At 43.8% G+C, this 18,478-nt stretch overlaps 1 protein-coding gene across 2 annotated transcripts in view; it reads left to right on the top strand.

The window, feature by feature from the left end:
- The first annotated feature begins 4,652 nt into the window (after positions 1-4,652).
- TMEM268 (transmembrane protein 268) overlaps positions 4,653-18,478 on the top strand; it is a 62,302-nt gene continuing 48,476 nt past the window's right edge. Inside the window, exons 1-2 of one of the 2 annotated variants that reach the window (XM_069241511.1) lie at positions 4,653-5,015; positions 7,078-7,216. In XM_069241511.1, the coding sequence (XP_069097612.1) occupies positions 7,117-7,216 (100 nt within the window). In that variant the 5' untranslated portion in view covers positions 4,653-5,015; positions 7,078-7,116. Of the gene's footprint in view, positions 7,217-18,478 lie in introns of both variants that reach the window. The other variant, XM_069241512.1, reaches the window with a different exon arrangement.

The raw sequence follows: 18,478 nt of genomic DNA on the forward strand, positions 1-18,478 counted from the left end.
GAGAGTTTGTGAATGCCCACAGAGTAGTGAGTTTGTGAACCTATTAATAACTACTTTCCCATCCTGGAAATGGGTAGAGACTTGTTTGAGCAAGGGCGGCTATAAATCTACCCACAAAGTGGAAAGGCAAATGGAACACACCCAAACTTTGCTAGCTTGTAGGACAGTTCTGGAATGGTGAGGGATCCTAGCGGATTCTGGATCTGATAGGAATTATTGAGCCGAATTTGGACTAGCCCCAGTGTAATAGTCTAACTGTGTCCTGATGCAATTTTCCTACATCTGAACACATTCACCAGTGCCTGCACTTTGTATTCAGATAAGCAACCTGCAGTGGATTCAGGAAGTCTCATATCTTCAATTCCTACTAGGATCAATACACATGCCTCACTTAAAAGGTCCTAAGCACTTCATGCCAGCTGGAGCTTAACATCTTGACAGGTAACAAAGACAATCATGTGTCACTCAAGAAGTGCTTAACAGATAAAGTAAGAACTGGAGGCTGGTTTTGGACTTTTACAAGCTTGACATATAAGAGATATACATGTGCTGTAATTGTGTCATAGGTATCTGTCTGTATGAATAATAAAACTATTAACCACTTATATAGCACTTACTGCTAGTTGTTGGTTACTGCAGAAGCTAAGCCTTTTTAGTACCCTTAGAATCATGAAAGATGAAGAAAAAGAACAATAAGATTCAAATATTATGTATAGGAATTTTCATGCGGCTCCTTGGTACAGATTCAAAACTCGCCAATTTACTAAATTAGGTTACAATGATTGTAACTTGTGACCTGCAGATAACACAATGATATCTGCAACAAAAACACAAACCCTGTGTGCTAACAACATAAAATACAACCTTGAACCTCCATGTTACATATGGCGCTTTGCAGCAGGCACATTAAACCTTTATACTTTTTTATGAAGAGCCAAAACAGTAATTAGACTACACACAGATATCTCCAGCATGTGCATTACAGTACCACTTTCATGCCCTGGACATTGTTAGGGACACACATATCCCTCCAGGCATGGCCTTAACTTTGTAAGATAATGGCCCCTGTTTGTGAACAATTAAGTGTGCCAGAACAGATTTACTTTCACATTTGTCCTTCTTGCCAAATTACATTGAGCAGAGTTTTTACAAAAACAACTGTTTAGTTGAATGTCAAACTCTGTCCTTAAATACCCCACCCTCCTTCCGCTGCCATTCCTTGGCCCTCAATTTATGGAGTGGCAGGGTAATTTTTCTCAATTTCTCTGGCTGATGCAGGGTAAAAAATATATAATTTAGCAGTGCGGTTGTTTTTCCCCAATGTGGAACTACATTGTGTCTATAGCACCACATTTGGGAAATAGCAACATTAAAGACAGTAACATAACATTCTGGGTAGTGCAGCTGGAGACCTGTGATCTGCACAACTTTTAATATATACATAGTCCTGCCAGGGTTTGTGAATTCCAAAAGTAGGAATCTTGTAGGAGTACTTTTACTGGTGAAGATGTCCTACAATTTCTGTGAATTTGGACCATTGGGTATAATTGCTTCAGGCTGTGACCCAACCTGGACATTTGGTTATGTGTTGAGTTACCAGGTTACTCTATGTCAATATGACAGTTTTTTCCAGTCCTGTATTTTTGTTTACAAATTATTGTTTCATGTCTGTTACTACAGATGGTTCAATGTCACTGAGCCGTGACTGCAACTAAGCTCAGGGCAGGAAACTATGTGAATTACTCTGGAGACCCTACATCTGGACTGGATGTAACCTGTTACATTGTACTTCTTTTGTTGTTGCAGCACCAGAGATCAGTGCCTGCAGCATACAGATTTTTAGGTTGAACTGTTTCTTGTCTGCATTCTTAAAGCTTCCCTGGGAATGTATTCAGCCCATTGCTAACTATTGGCTTTGTGGTTTCTAACTCACATTTGCTTGCTTTCTATTTTCTGACTTTGTTTTAGGCTGTCCAACTTGAGTTTGTCCACCTGGTGGAGCATCCTTTGGATGCTGTACCATTCCAGGTGCTCGTTTTCTGTAAACAGACCCCACTCCACTCCAATGTTCCACACTCAAATGTAATCTAGAACACTCCACACCAATCTAATCCAATCCACCCTACCCCAATATGAATTACCCCACCCAATTCCACCGTATGCCAATCTACCCTCACTCCAATGTACCTCAATCTACTCCACTCCTCTGTACTCCGCCACTCTCCAATCTAACCCACTTCACCCCATTCAACCCCAGTCTACCCCACCCCACTCCAATCTACCCCATTCCAATCTATTCTACTTCAATCTACCCTAATCTATCCAACTCCACTTTAATCTACCCCACTCCATTCCAGTAAACCAAACTCCAATCCAGCAAATCTACCCTATGCCACCCCACTCTACCTCACTGCACTCTACTCCGATCTACCCCAACCCAATCCACCAGAATCCACTCCAATCTACCCGACTTCACTCAATTTTAACCCACTCCAGTGTACCCTACTCCACTCCAATCTACCCCAAGTCACCCTGCTCCACTCTACCTCAATCTACCCCACTACATTCCAATCTACCCTACTCCACTCTATCCTCAATCTACCCCAATCCACTCCAGTCTAACCAAATCTACCCACTCCACAACACCCCATCCCACAGGATGTCACTAACTTTTAGCCATGCTGAACAGCAGCCACACTTGTATACATGTCTAAAACACATTGCCAAAGCCAACAGATTTTGCATAGAGGAGACCTATTGGCTTTGCCAATGCTTGCTTTTAAGTGCGCGGGACAAACAACTATTTTGAACTCTGCCCATGGATAGAGAAGTTGGTAGATGTATCGCCATCAAGTGTTTCACAGTCACCGGGCCCTGTTGGCATTATCCCTTAATGAGTTGTGATGCTATTTTAGTGTAATCCCCTTTTCCCCTCTCGCCACACACACACATAAACTGCCTTCCCCACCCCCTCACACATAAACTCACAAACAGCTCATACAATTCAGACAAACCAACCTGAAAGCCACTCTGTATGCCCCTCCTCCCCCCATAAAAAAACACACAAGCGACCCGCGCTGTGCTACGCTTAACACATACGTGAAAAGGCCGTGTGTGTTCTGCTACCTGAGCAGGGAGGAATGAAACTAGAGTGGAAGAGGCAAGGCTCACAGCACGGCCCTAGGCAACAAAACAAAAGCGCTGGTTTATTTTGGGCCAAACAGGCTAGTTTGGGATTTCGAAGACATCAGAAGCAGTTTAAAGAGGAAGAGAAAATATTTGTTTTTATGCCGATGGGAGTGAGTGATGGAAGAGGGCAGGAAGCGAAGTGGAAAGATGTAGTGAGAGAAAAACAAAAGGGGTGAGAGCAAGCACGTGGGTCTTGCTAAGTCTAGTTCATAAAGAGCAGTGGCACCGGGGCCTTGGGGTCTGAGGTGTGAGGGGCCGATTGCATCCCAATCATGGATTGCTTTATGGCTGCGCAAGGGATTTTGAGCCGTTTTCCATCTTTGATTGAGGCTCGCCCTTGCTTCGCTGAAGGGCAGGAGAGAAGACACGAGGGTAGGCGGGTAGAAAAGAAAGTCACATGTGGAACGGATCGGGATAGAAACTGGGGTGGAAGGGGCTACGGGTGGAATCGCTGTACAAGAGAGAAAGTTAACAGTGACCAGGAGAGCAAACGGGCGGCACAGACCGAAAGAGAAAGAAAGGGAGGGGTCGGGGCAAGGGGGAGAGGCCGTGAGTGCATTTGGGGAGCTAACGCGGAGATGGAGGCAAAGCAGGAAAATGAGAGAAATTAACAAGAAAGAGAGGGAAGAGAACTAAAGTGTGGAAGGGAGGCTGGGAGGACAGGCATCCGTATTAGACGATGTGGAAGCAGCGGCGTAACGAAACTCGAGGTGGCTCCTTTACAAAGTACAGGGGGCTCCCTCCCGCCACCCAGTCGGGAGCTCTCAGGCCAAGTGCTCGCCGACCGCGCACAGTGTACTGTGCTGAGGGGGGCCCCAGGAGTTCGCCCCCACTTCACCGAGGGGGCTGCGGGGGCCTTTGTTACGCCAGTGCGTGGAAGTCGGCGTGGGGAAGCGAATATAAAGAATGTGTGAATTTAGAGTGAATGGGTTAAAAGGCATCAGGTGTGAACGAAAATATTCTGACAGGAGATGCCGCACATAGAGGAAGGGTGAGCCAGGCGAAAGTGGACAGTGTGCGTCTTGGGGGCTGGGAGTCAGAGGTGATATTGTGGGCAATGTTGTAAGTGGCTATGCTCAGTATGCATGACTGTACTTATGCCTGCCTGAGTGTACTTTGCGTGCCTCGCGCGTGCACGTGGCGTGTGAGTACCCATGCAGAGTTTTTTTGTGCCTTTCACGTGCCTCAGGGGCAGAGTTCCTTTTGATGTCGCATCCTAAACTATCTCTCCTTGAGATACAAGTTAGTCAAACAAAAGTCTCCCTCTTCGTGCTGCAACGCCAGTTGCGTTTTTTAGGACGAAGACAAGCTTGCACCACCCTTGTTGCGCTGGGGCATGTGATCCTTTTTGCCTTGTGATAGTTTTTTGGCTGAATGAGCAAGGAAATAAAATAAATAATCCAGCATCGTTTTTTGCTATGTTTACAGCTCGTGCGCAGAGCTGAAAGTGTGCCCTCTCACATAGCGCGCTCGGGGAAGCACAGTTCTCATCACAGTGCCATGGGACGAGGGGAGGAGAAGACCCAAAGAGGCTTAGTGAAAGGGTGTGAAGAACGCCCTCTCCTCTGCACTGTGGGACACCCCCTCCCCTCCGGCCAGAGGGCTTCCTCGGGGCATTCCCATTCAAATGCTGCTCCTCCCTCGCCACCAGACACCGGGAGATGTGTCTGTCACGTCCTGACCTGCTGTGGGGACAGCTGGGCTGCGGGGCGTCGGGCTTCCCTGTGACTGCATTGTGTGCTGCTGGCAGTGCGCGCGCGGAGACCACGGCCTGTGTGCTGCTCGAGCTCTGGAGGGGTATTGTGGGCCAGATACCGCTGAGATGAGTACTACAGTGTGTTGTTTTGTTATACCGCTGGCTTATAACGCGAATGTATGTGGGGGTTTATGACAGTGTGAGGACAAGGGTGACCCAGGCATAGGCGTCTGAGTTGCATTGCTAGTGGGTCACCATGACGCTCAGTATCTAATTGTGTGTGTTGTGATAGTGAGATGGTGTGATTTGTATGTATCCATTTTTTGGGTTAGGTGTTTTGTAGAGCGCTTTCGGGTATTTTAGAGGTCTTATTCCACAGTTTTAGTGACGCAGGGAAATTATACGAGTCTTTTGTTAGTTCCTCACACGTGACGTATTAGTGTTGCACACTGACGGAGGGTGAGATACACATCATTCTTTGTTAGTGTGTTATGGTGATGCAATGCTACGTACCCACAGTTTGTATTTGGTGCTTATAAAAAGCGAGATGCGTATCACATTTTCTTTTTGTGTAGCTAGTAGCAACAGTTGAAAAATATATATTTTTTTGTCAATAGATCTGCGGCAAAGGTTAAACTGCCTGTTGATTCTTCTGTGTGATAATGCGTCATGTTACAGAGTAAGATGTCTGCATGATTGTGTGGTGTGATAGTGTGCCAAGTTACACAGGACGAGGTGCCAGTGTGAGACTCGTCTTACAGTGACACCAAACCAAACTGTGTGATCAGTACACGTCGCAGTGTCCCAGACATGTTTTGGTGGCGATGATTCAAGACTGTTCTTTTGCAATTACACGCTTTGGTGTGTGACAACAGATAAGAAAGATGAGTGAGTCTCAGATAGTTTGGTATGTCACAGTAGCGGTGTTTTAGATATCTCTAATTCTGGTATTTGTGGTGAGTCACAGTGACAGCAAGTGAGGTAAGTTTACAACTCTAGTGTATGCTAGTGTGACACAGTGTCAGCCGGTGACATGGTGAGCCTTGTATGTGCTAGTGTGTCACTGTGACATTAAATGAAACCGCTTTGTATGTCTGGTATATTTGGACAACAAGTGCGATTAGTGTACACATCTCCTGTGTGCTAATGTTTCTTGGTGGAGTTCAGTGTATACATCTCATTATGTGCTAATGTTTCTTAGTGGAAGTCAGTGTACACATCTTCTGTGTGCTAGTGTTTCTTAGTGGAAGTCAGTGTACACATCTTCTGTGTGCTAGTGTTTCTTGGTGGGAGATCAGTGTACACATCTCCTGTGTGCTAGTGTTTCTTAGTGGAAGTCAGTGTACACATCTTCTGTGTGCTAGTGTTTCTTTGTGGGAGATCAGTGTACACATCTCCTGTGTGCTAGTGTTTCTTAGTGGAAGTCAGTGTACACATCTTCTGTGTGCTAGTGTTTCTTGGTGGGAGATCAGTGTACACATCTCCTGTGTGCTAGTGTTTCTTAGTGGAAGTCAGTGTACACATCTCCTGTGTGCTAGTGTTTCTTGGTGGGAGATCAGTGTATACATCTCCTGTGTGTTAGTGTTTCTTGGTGGGGAGATCAGTCTACACGTCTCCGGTGTGCTAGTGTTTCTTGGTGGGGAGATCAGTCTACACGTCTCCAGTGTGCTAGTGTTTCTTGGTGGGAGGTCAGTGTACACGTCTCCTGTGTTATAGTGTTTCTTGGTGGGAGATCAGTGTACACGTCTCCTGTGTGCTAGTGTTTCTTGGTGGGAGATCAGTGTATACATCTCCTGTGTGTTAGTGTTTCTTGGTGGGGAGATCAGTCTACACGTCTCCGGTGTGCTAGTGTTTCTTGGTGGGGAGATCAGTCTACACGTCTCCAGTGTGCTAGTGTTTCTTGGTGGGAGGTCAGTGTACACGTCTCCTGTGTTATAGTGTTTCTTGGTGGGAGATCAGTGTACACGTCTCCTGTGTGCTAGTGTTTCTTTGTGGCTGTGGGTGAGATATCTCTTTGTTTGGTATATGTTGTCAAATGACAGGGAAGACACCTGAGATTGTTCAGAGTCTAGTTTATGGCAGTGAGCTCTTGGGAAGGCGGATGAGATAGCTGTGTCAGTCCGGTATACGTCGTCGGTGTACCCACGGTGAAAGCAGGGGACATATCTGTGTAATTTTGTCCTGTGTCAAAGATCCGCAAGCAAGACACACGAGTCTGCTGAGCCTGGAGGATGGCCAGTAATCCTGAAGTCTGCATGGAAGACTTGTTCTCCTGTTCCATCTCCTTCAGCAGTGGTCCCGACCATAAAGACTCCATCCGCTGGGTGAAAGGTGAGTGTCTACAAGGTATGGTGAGAGTCCCCTTAGACTCAACCTGAATGGTCCTCTCAGGACGATGTCTTCACTGCTCCATTCAAAGAAGTAAATATCACCTGTGCTCCTAGAATAATGTCACCTGGCCCAAACAGGCCTATCCAAGAATCATGTCTATAAATAACTGAATATTCAGAAAAAGCCACCCCAACTTGTTCTTTGAGAAAAGCATGGCCACTCTACTGTAAAGTCCTATGCATCGTTTACAAGATTTGTTGGGTAACGGTTGCACCAGCTTCAGAATCAGATGTCCAGCACTGTGCAATAAGGAACTTAAGACAACCCTTTATCCTGATCCAGCAAAAGGATGTGAGTTTGAAGAGGCACATAGGAGACTATAGAGATGCAAGTCAAGCAGCCTTGGAAAATCCTGTACTAGCCTTGCGACAAACTAAACCATCAAGCTAAAGAAAAAAGCTGAAGCCATTGTTTTAAAACCAATCTTCAGTCAGGGTCCTGGGGAGTGGGACCTGCTCTTCATGCCAGGCACGTCACAGCATCATCAGCAGGCATAAAAAACAGCAGCCAGCGCTCACGGTGCTGGACTGCTCCAGCAATGCCAACTATCCTTAATGGGCAGACCCGGCCTCTCTCAGGCTTGTTAATCTAGGTCTTAGACTTTCAGAGCAGGCAACCTAGTACAATTGTATTTATTTATCAATTTGTAAAGATTTATAAAACCACAAATAATGAACCATAGGGTATCAGCATGCCTCTTTTTTATATCGTTAATCACACAAGAGTTGCAGAAAAAAAACCGATCACACGTTGTAAAAAACAGGAGTGAAATCTGGCTACAGAGTGTGGAATACATTGCCGTTCCACTGTAAAAATAAAAGATGAACACAAGATATAAACAATTACATTCCATCTTTCTAAAATCACTTCCTTAGTTTCGATGTATTTGCTAAGAGAAGCAAAGGTAAAACAAGTTAGATCGCGGTGGGAAATCAAGTTTTGAGGGACTTCTCAAGCAAGTGACTCTGGGTGCTCTGAAGTTACCTTAGCAGAAAACAATACCTTAAAAAATATACAAAAACAAGTGTCACAAATGAATGATCGTATAGCAGTCTACCACAGGTGTACCCATGACATGAGCTCAGACCATGTTACTTATCGTTCTTACTTTTAGTTGTACTGTTTTGTTTATTTTTTTTTTAATTTAATGGAATTTACATTTACTAAGCCTAAACAGCTGAATCTTGCCTGAAATATATTTATCCACCCAGGAGTGTTGTGGAGCACTATCATTATGAGTTTCACCACGAAAGACACAGAAAAGGACAAGGGTAGGAAGGTTACAACCAATTACAAACAGAGGCACCTCTATTTAGCGGGAAACACTACAATGAACAATGAGTCCTAAACCACAAAGTCTTGGAAAACGAAAGTGAAACATCGCTTTTGTTTTCCGCGACTTCCTGGTTTTAGGGCCTTAACCACGCATGTGCGAACCCATGCGTGGTTAAGACAAAGAAGAAGGGAGTCGACACGGTCAAGGAGGAGGTAAGTTGGGCTGTGACTGGGGCTTTTTTTGGGGGGTGGGGGGCTCGGGGTGATTAGGGGTTTAGGGGCGGGTGGTCAGGGTTTAGGTTTTAGGGGTGGGTTAGGGGGCTTTAGGTTTTAGGAGAGAGGGTGGGGACTCGGGGTATTTTTAGTTTTTGGGGGTGGGGGCTCGGGGTGATTAGGGTTTAGGGGCAGGGAAGGGGGGTCAGGGTTTCGGTTTTAGAGGTGGGTTAGGGGTTGGGGTGCTTTAGGTTTTAGGGGAGGGGTTTGGGGTTGTGGTAATTTTGGGGGCGGGGATTGGGATAGTTGTGGGGGTGGGGGGGTCGCGGTAATTTTTAGGGGTGAAGGGCCAGGGCGGACGCATGCTGGAACCGTGCATGCTGATCACTAATGCCTTTACCAGTAATGCCTTTACAATGAAAAATCGTTGTTAAGGCATTCGTGGTAAAGGCATTGGTGATAACAACAAGGTCGTTGTTCTGACCTCGTTGTTGAGGCATGGGTGGTTGAAGTACTTGTTGTTTCAACATATAACCCTATTTAGCCCTTCTTTGTCAGTGCTGTTGTCGGTGTATGTTTAGGGGATCTGCTGTCTAAAAAGTGCTGTCTTCAGGAGTTTCCTGATCCAGAGGTGGTAATATGTGCTCTTGTGCAGGCATTCTTGATGTCCCATGGCCCTGGGTCTTGTTCACTCAGAGTGCTGTCATTTGAAGGACTGTGGATGGCTCAGATGCAGGTTGGCCGATACAGGGGTTGCTGACTGGGGTGTACTGTGGGGGTCCAATTTTGGAATAATTCAGCTCCTTTTTCCAGTTCATTATGGATGGTGCAAAATATATTGAATTTGATTTTGAATCCACAAGAAGCCAATGAAGAGCTTTCATGGATAATTTCCTTGGTGGCTTTCTTATGGTCTTAAACATTTTCTGTAATAAGAGCTACTTATGTTCAATGACAATCATCAGAGCCACTAATATTATTACAGATGTAAAAGTACTTACATTAGACAAGATTGCATAATGGCCACCATATGCAGGATTACTAGCAGAGATCACATCCATGCTTCAGGCACAGTTGCTGCGGTTAATGCATCCACATGGGTAATACATAAAAGCCATAGCTACAGTGCTCTGGCAACAGGGTAATACAATTATGAATAGTCTGCCCAACAGTGTCTGATTTTTTATCTCTCAAATATCAGCCTTAAGTATATTTTGGAAATTCAGCTGTTTTTCTACAAACATCAGCTTATGAATTCTGAAAACACATGTTTTCGTTTCAAGCACACACTTATCAAATGTGGTATACATCCATACAAATAAGCAAAATCTTTATATGTATTTCATATGCCTGCACACAGGATAGCTACTTTCAGGTAGATGGGGAGCTACCAGTAGTTCACAAGCAATTCCTGAAGCCTGGTTTACACGTTTCTGCGCTAGACTTTTGTAATTTCTGCAATCAGCCTGTAAGGTTTTTTGAGAGCCTTGTAGGGACTCTGTTGAGTCATTCAGGTATCCTTTTAAGAGAGCCCTTGTTAGTTTCACTTAACATTTGCTTTGTATACTAAATGGAGAAACTTCCGGCTATTATACATATAATGTAAGCAATTAAATTCCGTCCATTTACAACATATTCACAGCTAATTTTCCTAAGTTAAAAAATGTTGTCATAAAAAAATATTTACAGAAATAAACGCCTAAATTCAACTGTATTAATTTGTTTTGCTCAGACTTCTAACAATTAGTTGTTGGGAATGGTTTTACAGTACTTCTAAAAATTATATTTTTAGAACGGTCCTTAAATTGCCTTAATCAAACTATTTGCTATAGAAGTGAGTATTAGAAAAGTGAGACTGGGTACAGAGAATGGGACACAAAGTGTGCATTCAATCAGAGAGCATTTACAAAGCGTTCAGAAGATATATGCACATCCTGATGGATACCAAAAACACTAAACGGCGTGTTGGGACATTACAACACCATGGCTAGATTTGCTGTATTGCCTGTGAACCCCTGGGTTTAGACATCTTAAGAAACAACTCTGCTGTGGAAATCCTGAACTTAAATGGTTTATGTTAGCTTAAAAAACAAAAGCCACATTACATACTTCGATGCAGACACATATGCAGTTATATGTTTACCTTACTCCATCGGACCCTAGAGTGTGAGCTTACAATTTGTTTGAATATTATTAGCCTTGAAAAGCTCTTTTCTTATGGAGCAAACCCTTTGACTGTTCTGTTCATCATAAATTCTTGAATACAAAAGTTAAATGAAAGTCTATTTATATACAGCTTGTTGGAAATTGCCCTTTTTGCAGGGTTATTCCCAAACCTTTTGCCTTCTTCGTCCTATTATATGTGGTCTGTTTTTTCTGGTATATTGTTTCTGTGCACTTTACCACTGCTAACCAGTGCTAACATGCAAGTGCTCCCTATAGAAATTGTACTGTTGATTGGTTTATACATGATTGGTATATATGATTTACTGGTAATTCCCTAGTAAAGTGCACTAGAGTTGCCCAGGGCCTGTAAATCAAATGCTACTAGTGGGCCTGCAGCACTGGTTGTGCCACATTAGTATCCCTGTAACCATGGCTCAGACCTGCCACTGCAGTGTCTGTGTGTAGAGTTTTAAACTGCCAATACCCACTTGCCAGGCCTAACCCTTCCCTTTTACTACATGTCAGGCACCCCTATGGTAGGCCCTAGGTAGCCCCAGGGGCAGGGTGCAGTGTATGTTTAAGGTAGGACATATACTAGTGTGTTGTATATGTCCTAGCATTGAAATACTGCCAAATTTGATTTTCACTGTGCAAGGCCTATCTCTCTTATAGGTTAACATGGGGGCTGCCTTTAAATATCCTTAAAGTACAGATTCCCCTTGAGAGCAGATACAAAGTTGGAGTTTAGGGTCTCTGAACTCACAATGTAAAAATATATCTTTTATTGAAGTTGTTTTTTAAATTATCTGTTTGAAAATGCCACATTAGAAAGTAGGCATTTTCTTGCTTAAACCATTCTGTGACTCTGACTGTTTGTGAATTCCCTGTCTGGGTCAATTTGACATTTGGGCTGTTCACACCTCTTCTCTAGACAGTGACACAAAAGGGGGCGAGGTTGTAGCCTGCATATCCTGATGAGCCATCTGAGCTAGAGTGGAGGGAGGAGTGGCCGTTCACACCTGAAAGGACTGTGCCTGCCCTCACACAATGCAGTCTCCGACCCCCTGGTGTGGTTCTGGGGCCTGGCCTAGACAAGGAAGGATCTTGCAAACACTTGAGACGTTGCTTTGAAGTTTGCCATCTTCAAAGGCAGAACAGGGTATAAGAAGAAGAAGACCCAAAACCTCAGACTTTTAGAATCTTTCTGGAATCAAGAGGAACCTCTGCCAAGGAGAAGAGCTGAAGAGCTAGAGGAGGAGTACTGTCCCTTTGCTGTGTTGCTTTGCTGGACTGGCCTGCAGTTGCTGCTTCTGCCTTAAAAGAGTTCAAAGGGTGAACTTAGCTGTGTGCCCTGCTTGAGAAAGTTCTCCAAGGTCTTGCCTCCTGTTGGAAGTCTCAGGGACACCAAATACTTCATTTTCCTTGACCTGCAGCACTGGGAACTGTGTGTTCTGTGCTGTACAAGAAGAAAAACCACCAAGATGCCACCAACAGAGCTGCTGGCCTGCACCGTGACCTGCTGATGCCACACAGAGTCGCAATGCCCTGCTTCGCACCCCAACCCTGGTCTCACCAATGCCATCATCAGACGACTTCACAGAGCCTCTGCTTGCACCGCGACTTGGGGCGCCCTGCACTCCAGCATTGCCTGTTCACACCGCAGCCTGGGCCTCCCCGACGCCGCTGCTCCTGCTGACACCGCTGCCTGCACCCTGGCCTGTGGAGACCGCTCGTGAGGAGCACAAAGCATTGTACCGTCCTGCACCGCAGCCCCGGTCCACCGATGCCAGCACCATCGACTCCAGTGTTGTCATCAGGCACCGTAGCCTGTGGACACCGCTTGTGAGGGTCACGAAGCACAGTCCCGCCCGCACCACTTGCTCTGACCTACCGACGACAGTGCTTCCGTAACAACGATCCCGCTGCCTGCACCGTGACCTGTGGACACTGCACGTTGAACCGCCCCACTTCACACCGCAGCCCTGGTCTCACCGACGCCACTGGACACCGCCGCCGAGCCGCTGCCTGCACTGTGACCTTTGGGCACCACAAGTCGCATCGTCCTGCTTCGCACCGCAGCCTTGATGCCTCCAGCACCGGCGCACCTGACTTCATCAGCCCGGAGTTCGATCCGCAAGACGTGTGACTTCAAGGGCCCGACGACTCCTGCACCGACTCTGGAGCCGACACCGCAGCGTCAGTGGCGCCGTTCTCCGAAGCTCACTGCTAGGATCACAAAGCCCTGTTTGCGGGTCTTCCCAACACCGTAGCAAGCCCGCGACGCCGCGACCGGCCTAAACTGTTGGTTTTGTTGATCACAATGCCGTAATAGCCACAGGTGGAGCTATTGACTTCAAGGAATTTTTTTTGGAGTAAATCTTACAGAATTCTTATTTTTATTACTGTATGTTGGATTTTAATCGTATTTGGTCTTGTTTTAAATAGATAAATATTGGCTATTTTTTCTAAAACTGGTGTGGTGTCCTTTTGTAGTGTTTTCACTGTGTTACTGTGTGTTATGGGCAAATGCTTTACACATTGCTTCTGAGGTAAGCCTGACTGCTTGTGCCAAGCTACCAAGGGGGTAAGCAGGGGTTATCTGAGCAGGTATTTCCCTTATCCTGACTAGAGTGAGGGTCCCTACTTCGACAGGGTGCAAACCGACTGCCAGATAGATACCCCATTTCTAACAGAGCTGGTACTGGAAGAGCATTCCAATGTGATCCATTGTACAATGACTCTTTGCTGTTATTGGAAATAGAAGACATTCTATGTTTGTACCTCTTTCATGTGATTGTTTATTAATAGTTGGGCTGAGGACAACAATACTGGATACGCTCTTTTGGAAACTGCAGGAACAGAGGCCTTAATTAGTCCAATTATGGATTGAGATTTTACGTTAGTTTATAAGGAAATCATGGGCTTAAGGCTTTAAGGATTGTGTAATTGGGGAAAATATCTTCTGGCTCAATACTGAAGACAGAATAGCTGTGTAACTTGAGAGGTAATTCTACTAAACACTGTCACAAAACTTTAGTACCAAATATCTCAAAAGAGTCTTATTATTTTCGGGTTCTGAGACCTTAAGCAGCTTAAAATAATGAAAAAGACAAATTTATAGTCTGCATGACAGGCCTCCAAAGTATTCTCACCACTAGAAGAAAATGTTCTCAAAGAGTGGCTTCTACATTAAGTCACCTAGTAACGTCACAAATACATGCAAGGCATTCTTTGGTATTGACTCCTTTTTAGGTCGAGCCTAGGCAGTGTGCATGCATTGTTTTTCTACATGTTGTAATCTACTTCTGTGGGCTTTCATCACGCCTATTTCACACCCATCACTTTCATTCATTCCTTGGCCTGTCTTTCAAAATTCCCTTGATTTCATAGGTAAATGCTTTATGTGTGCCCCGCCTTGAGGCTGATTTGTTACTGTCTAGGAGACCGACCCTGTTACATGTATTATTGCACAATCGCCCATACGCCCATATACCTTAGTGTGGCACACTACTTTTTTCTTTTTAGGTCAAGTGCACAAGCGCTCTGGCCTGTTGTAAACTATCTGTGGGCTTTTAACCACATCCACCGCACGCCTATCATTATCACTATTTCATGGGGTTGCCTTTCAAAAACCCTTTGTTATCATTGGTAAATGCTTTACTTTTGTCCCTCCTAGGGGGAGTTTTGTTACCTCCTTGGCCATCAGCCTTGTTACATGGATAATTGCATGTTTGCTGCTATGTTTGACTGCGATCAAACTTTTTTTCCCTTTTGAGTCTCTCCTGCACACTGAGGCTCTTGACGTCTGTGGCGCTTTGAATTGGATTGCTTATGTCAACTGTTTTACTTTTGATTTTCAATTTATGTGGAAAGAAAAGTCCAATTAGGATTTTACAACGCTAATATCTCTAACTCTACCAAACGGGAGACCCATTGCATTGGAAATGCTTGTTTCTTTTGCCCCTCCGTGTCCATATGTTGTTTCTTCCTCTTCCTTGTTTTTAGGCATGCAGCTGTTTCTTTGTGGTGTCTGCGTCCAAAGGCTGCAAGCCGGGAGGGGATTCTTTTTTATTTATTTATTTTGGGAAGTTTCATATAGCACGAACTCGATTGGAGGAGCGCTTTACATGTGTACCACTTACGTACACAAATATATGGTGCGAACTCGATCAGAGGATTTCTTTACATGAGTACCACTTATGTACAAGTGTAGCAGTTGAAAAGCATACAATCTGGCGCATTTTAAACAGAAGAAACAGGGAAATCCTCAACGCGGCTCTCCTGGCACAGCGGGAGAGCCAATACTACAATATTTTCTGCATGTGGGAACCTTTTGGCCATTAGCTCAGCATGTGGTTGTCCTACTTCAATGAGACCACCACCAAACTGTTCAACACAACATGTTCTTTCTGTCTAGGTCATCTCTGGGTGCCCACACTAGGTTGGGGGCACCTCAAAATAATAACCCCTTCCATTATGCAGTGTCTATTTAAGCCCTCTTATAGCTGGAACTTTGGTTTTACATTTGGGAGTAGTTGGTGTTTTAAGGGCTTTGTTTGTAGTATTATTCTATTAGGCCTGAAAATGTGTAATGCACTACGTCCCCTAGGTACTACATATATGGTTATCTCTGGGTCCCACACTAGGCTGGGGGAGAACCCCAAAATAACAACCACTCTCATGATGCAGTGTCTTTTTAAGTGCCCCCGTTGTTTTTTTTTTTTTTTTACAACTCAGAGTAGTTTGTGTTTTGAGGGCCTTGTTTGTAATATTTTTGTTGTAGGTCTGCTATGCCTGAAAATGATTACATTCTGCCATTCTCTTTTCATGTGATCATGCTCTCTAGGGGTGGAATATATGGTTATTTGACCATGTTTCTTACAAATGCTATTTTTATTGTGGTGTCCTCTAGGGGCTATTATGAGCATTAGAGTCAAGATACTACAATATTCTCTGCACTTGGAAACGCGCCCATAATGTTTTGCGGGCATTGCTTCCAAAAATGATTTTGCCCAGTGTGGTGGTCCTAGGCCAATGGGACCAGCATCAAAAAGGTCAGCACGACATGTTCTTTCTGTCTAGGTCATCTCTGGGTCCCCACAGGTTGGGGGCACCTCAAAATAATAACACCTTCCACTGTGCAGTGTCTTTTTAAGCCCTCTTATGGCTGGAACTTTGGTTTTACAGTTGGGAGTAGTTTGTGTTTTAAGGGCTTTTTTGTAGTAATATGCTAGTAGGCCTGAAAATGTGTAATGCACTACGCCATCTAGGTACTAAATATATGGTTATGATGCATTACATTCTGCCATTCTCTTTTTAGGTGGTAATGCTGTCTAGGGGCTGACTATATTGTTACATGACCATGTTTCTTACAAATGCCTTTTTTTATTGTGGTGCCCTCAACGGGTTATTCTGAGCATTACAGTCAAAATACTACAATATTCGCAACACTCAAAATCTTTTCCATAATGCTTTGCGGGACATTCCTTTTATAAAACATTGTTGCCAAAAACTCGCAGTGTGGTGGTCCTAGGACAATGAGACCTTCACCAAAATGCTCAGCACAACACACTCTTTCTGTCTAAGTCATCTCTGGGTCCCACACTAGGTTAGGGGAGAACCCCAAAATAATAACCCCCTCACGATTTAGTGTCTTTTTAAATTCCCCCATGTTTTCTTTTTTTTTTTTTTTTACTACAACTCAGAGTAGATTGTGTTTTGAGGGCCTTGTTTGTAATATTTTTGTAGTAGGCCTGCTATGCCTGCAAATGTGTAATGCACTATGCCCTCCAGGAGCTAAATATATGATTACACTGCATTGCATTCTGCCATTCTCTTTTCATGTGGTCATGCTCTCTAGGGGTGTAATATATGGTTACATGACCATGTTTCTTAAAAATGCAATTTTTATTGTGGTGCCCTCTAGGGGCTGTTATGAGCATTAGAGTCAAGACACTACAATATTCTCTGCACTCTCTAAAACGCACCCATAATGCTTTGCGGGCATTGCTTGTACAAAAGATTTTGCCCAGTATGGTGGTCCTCGGCCAATGGGACCAGCATCAAAACGGTCAGCACAACATGCTTTTTCTGTCTAGGTCATATCTGGGTCTCCACACTAGATTGGGGGGGGGTTCAAAATAATGATGTAAAAAGGTATAATGAATAATGGCAATATTTTAATTTTTTGCTTCAGATAGAAGAAGAAGGTAAATGGACGTGCTTTAGTTATATACAGGGCCACTGGAATTATGTGGCAGAGAGGACCAAATAAAGCGGCAAGGTTGACCAATTTGTTGGCATGAAAAGTCCAGTTATGCATTTCTAACGCCTATAGCTCCAACTCAAGCAAATGCGAGATCTATTGCATTGCAAATGCTTGTTTAACAATCAAGTCAGTTGAAAAGATGTCACCTGAGACCCATCTCTGCCGGTTAGAGCCAATACTTTCCACTTATGGTATCCTAAGTAACATCTGTTTAAGAACCATGACGTGTGAATGAGCGCTTCAGTGAGCAAGGCATTTCAGTTGATAAATGGATTTACTCAGAAACATATATTACAATATTGTAATACCATGCTAATTCAGTCACTGGAAAATACGGAAAAGGTCCAGTCAATATTATTTGATCATGGATGATTGTGCCCATGAATTAAAAATAAATTATGAAAAATATGCATGCCTGTGCAAAATGTAATGTGACATTACACAAAAATTGCAACACATTTTTGCAATCTTACATTTTACACCATCTCACGTTAAAATTTAATTCACATTGAAAAAAAACCACGGCATAACACCAAGGGTCTACCTTGAGTTAAGCATGAATCCCATATGATATTTTTTGCTTTTGCAAGATATTTTCTACTCAAATTAATCTCCCCCCCCGAACAAAACTGTGTAACATTTTGCAGCCGTGAAACTTGCTGACCACATTTTGCAGAGGTGCACGTATGATCACCAACCTCCTCAGCAGTCGGTTCTGTGGGCAGCAGTATTATTTTCATCGTTGTTGTTCAGAATTGATGTAGCTATTTATAAAACATATTACACCTCAAATTGAATGAATAATTCTAAAATAAATTCCACCTTTGATTCTAAATATAATGAAATCACTAACATTGCAATTTCAACTAGTCCTACACTGCAGCTTTGTTGGCATAAAATAATTTACGGCATTTGTGTAATTACAAAACTAATACAAAACAAAAAAATACATTTCGAGTTAATCATTCAGGGCACTTTAATATGTTTGTATTAATCGTCTACATCTCTACCAAAAATAGGTCGATAATATACAGTGATTATAAACAATAAATAATGAAAAAATGAACTTCTTTCTGGCATTCCTCTCTGGCTCGTCTTGTACAAACAAATTCCTCTTGGATACTGAGTTTTATGCTAGAAATATAAACTATATAGTGTATTCTATATTGTATTAACAACCATTTATTGACTATTGATCACCTGCATGGTCACCTCCGAATCAGTGGGCATAACATCAGTAACAGTCCTGTTGCTGTTACATTGGCGCTAAGCACGACTTG

Source organism: Pleurodeles waltl, chromosome 6 (genome assembly GCF_031143425.1).
Source record: "Pleurodeles waltl isolate 20211129_DDA chromosome 6, aPleWal1.hap1.20221129, whole genome shotgun sequence".
In the NCBI taxonomy this organism is placed as follows: Eukaryota; Metazoa; Chordata; class Amphibia; order Caudata; family Salamandridae; genus Pleurodeles; species Pleurodeles waltl.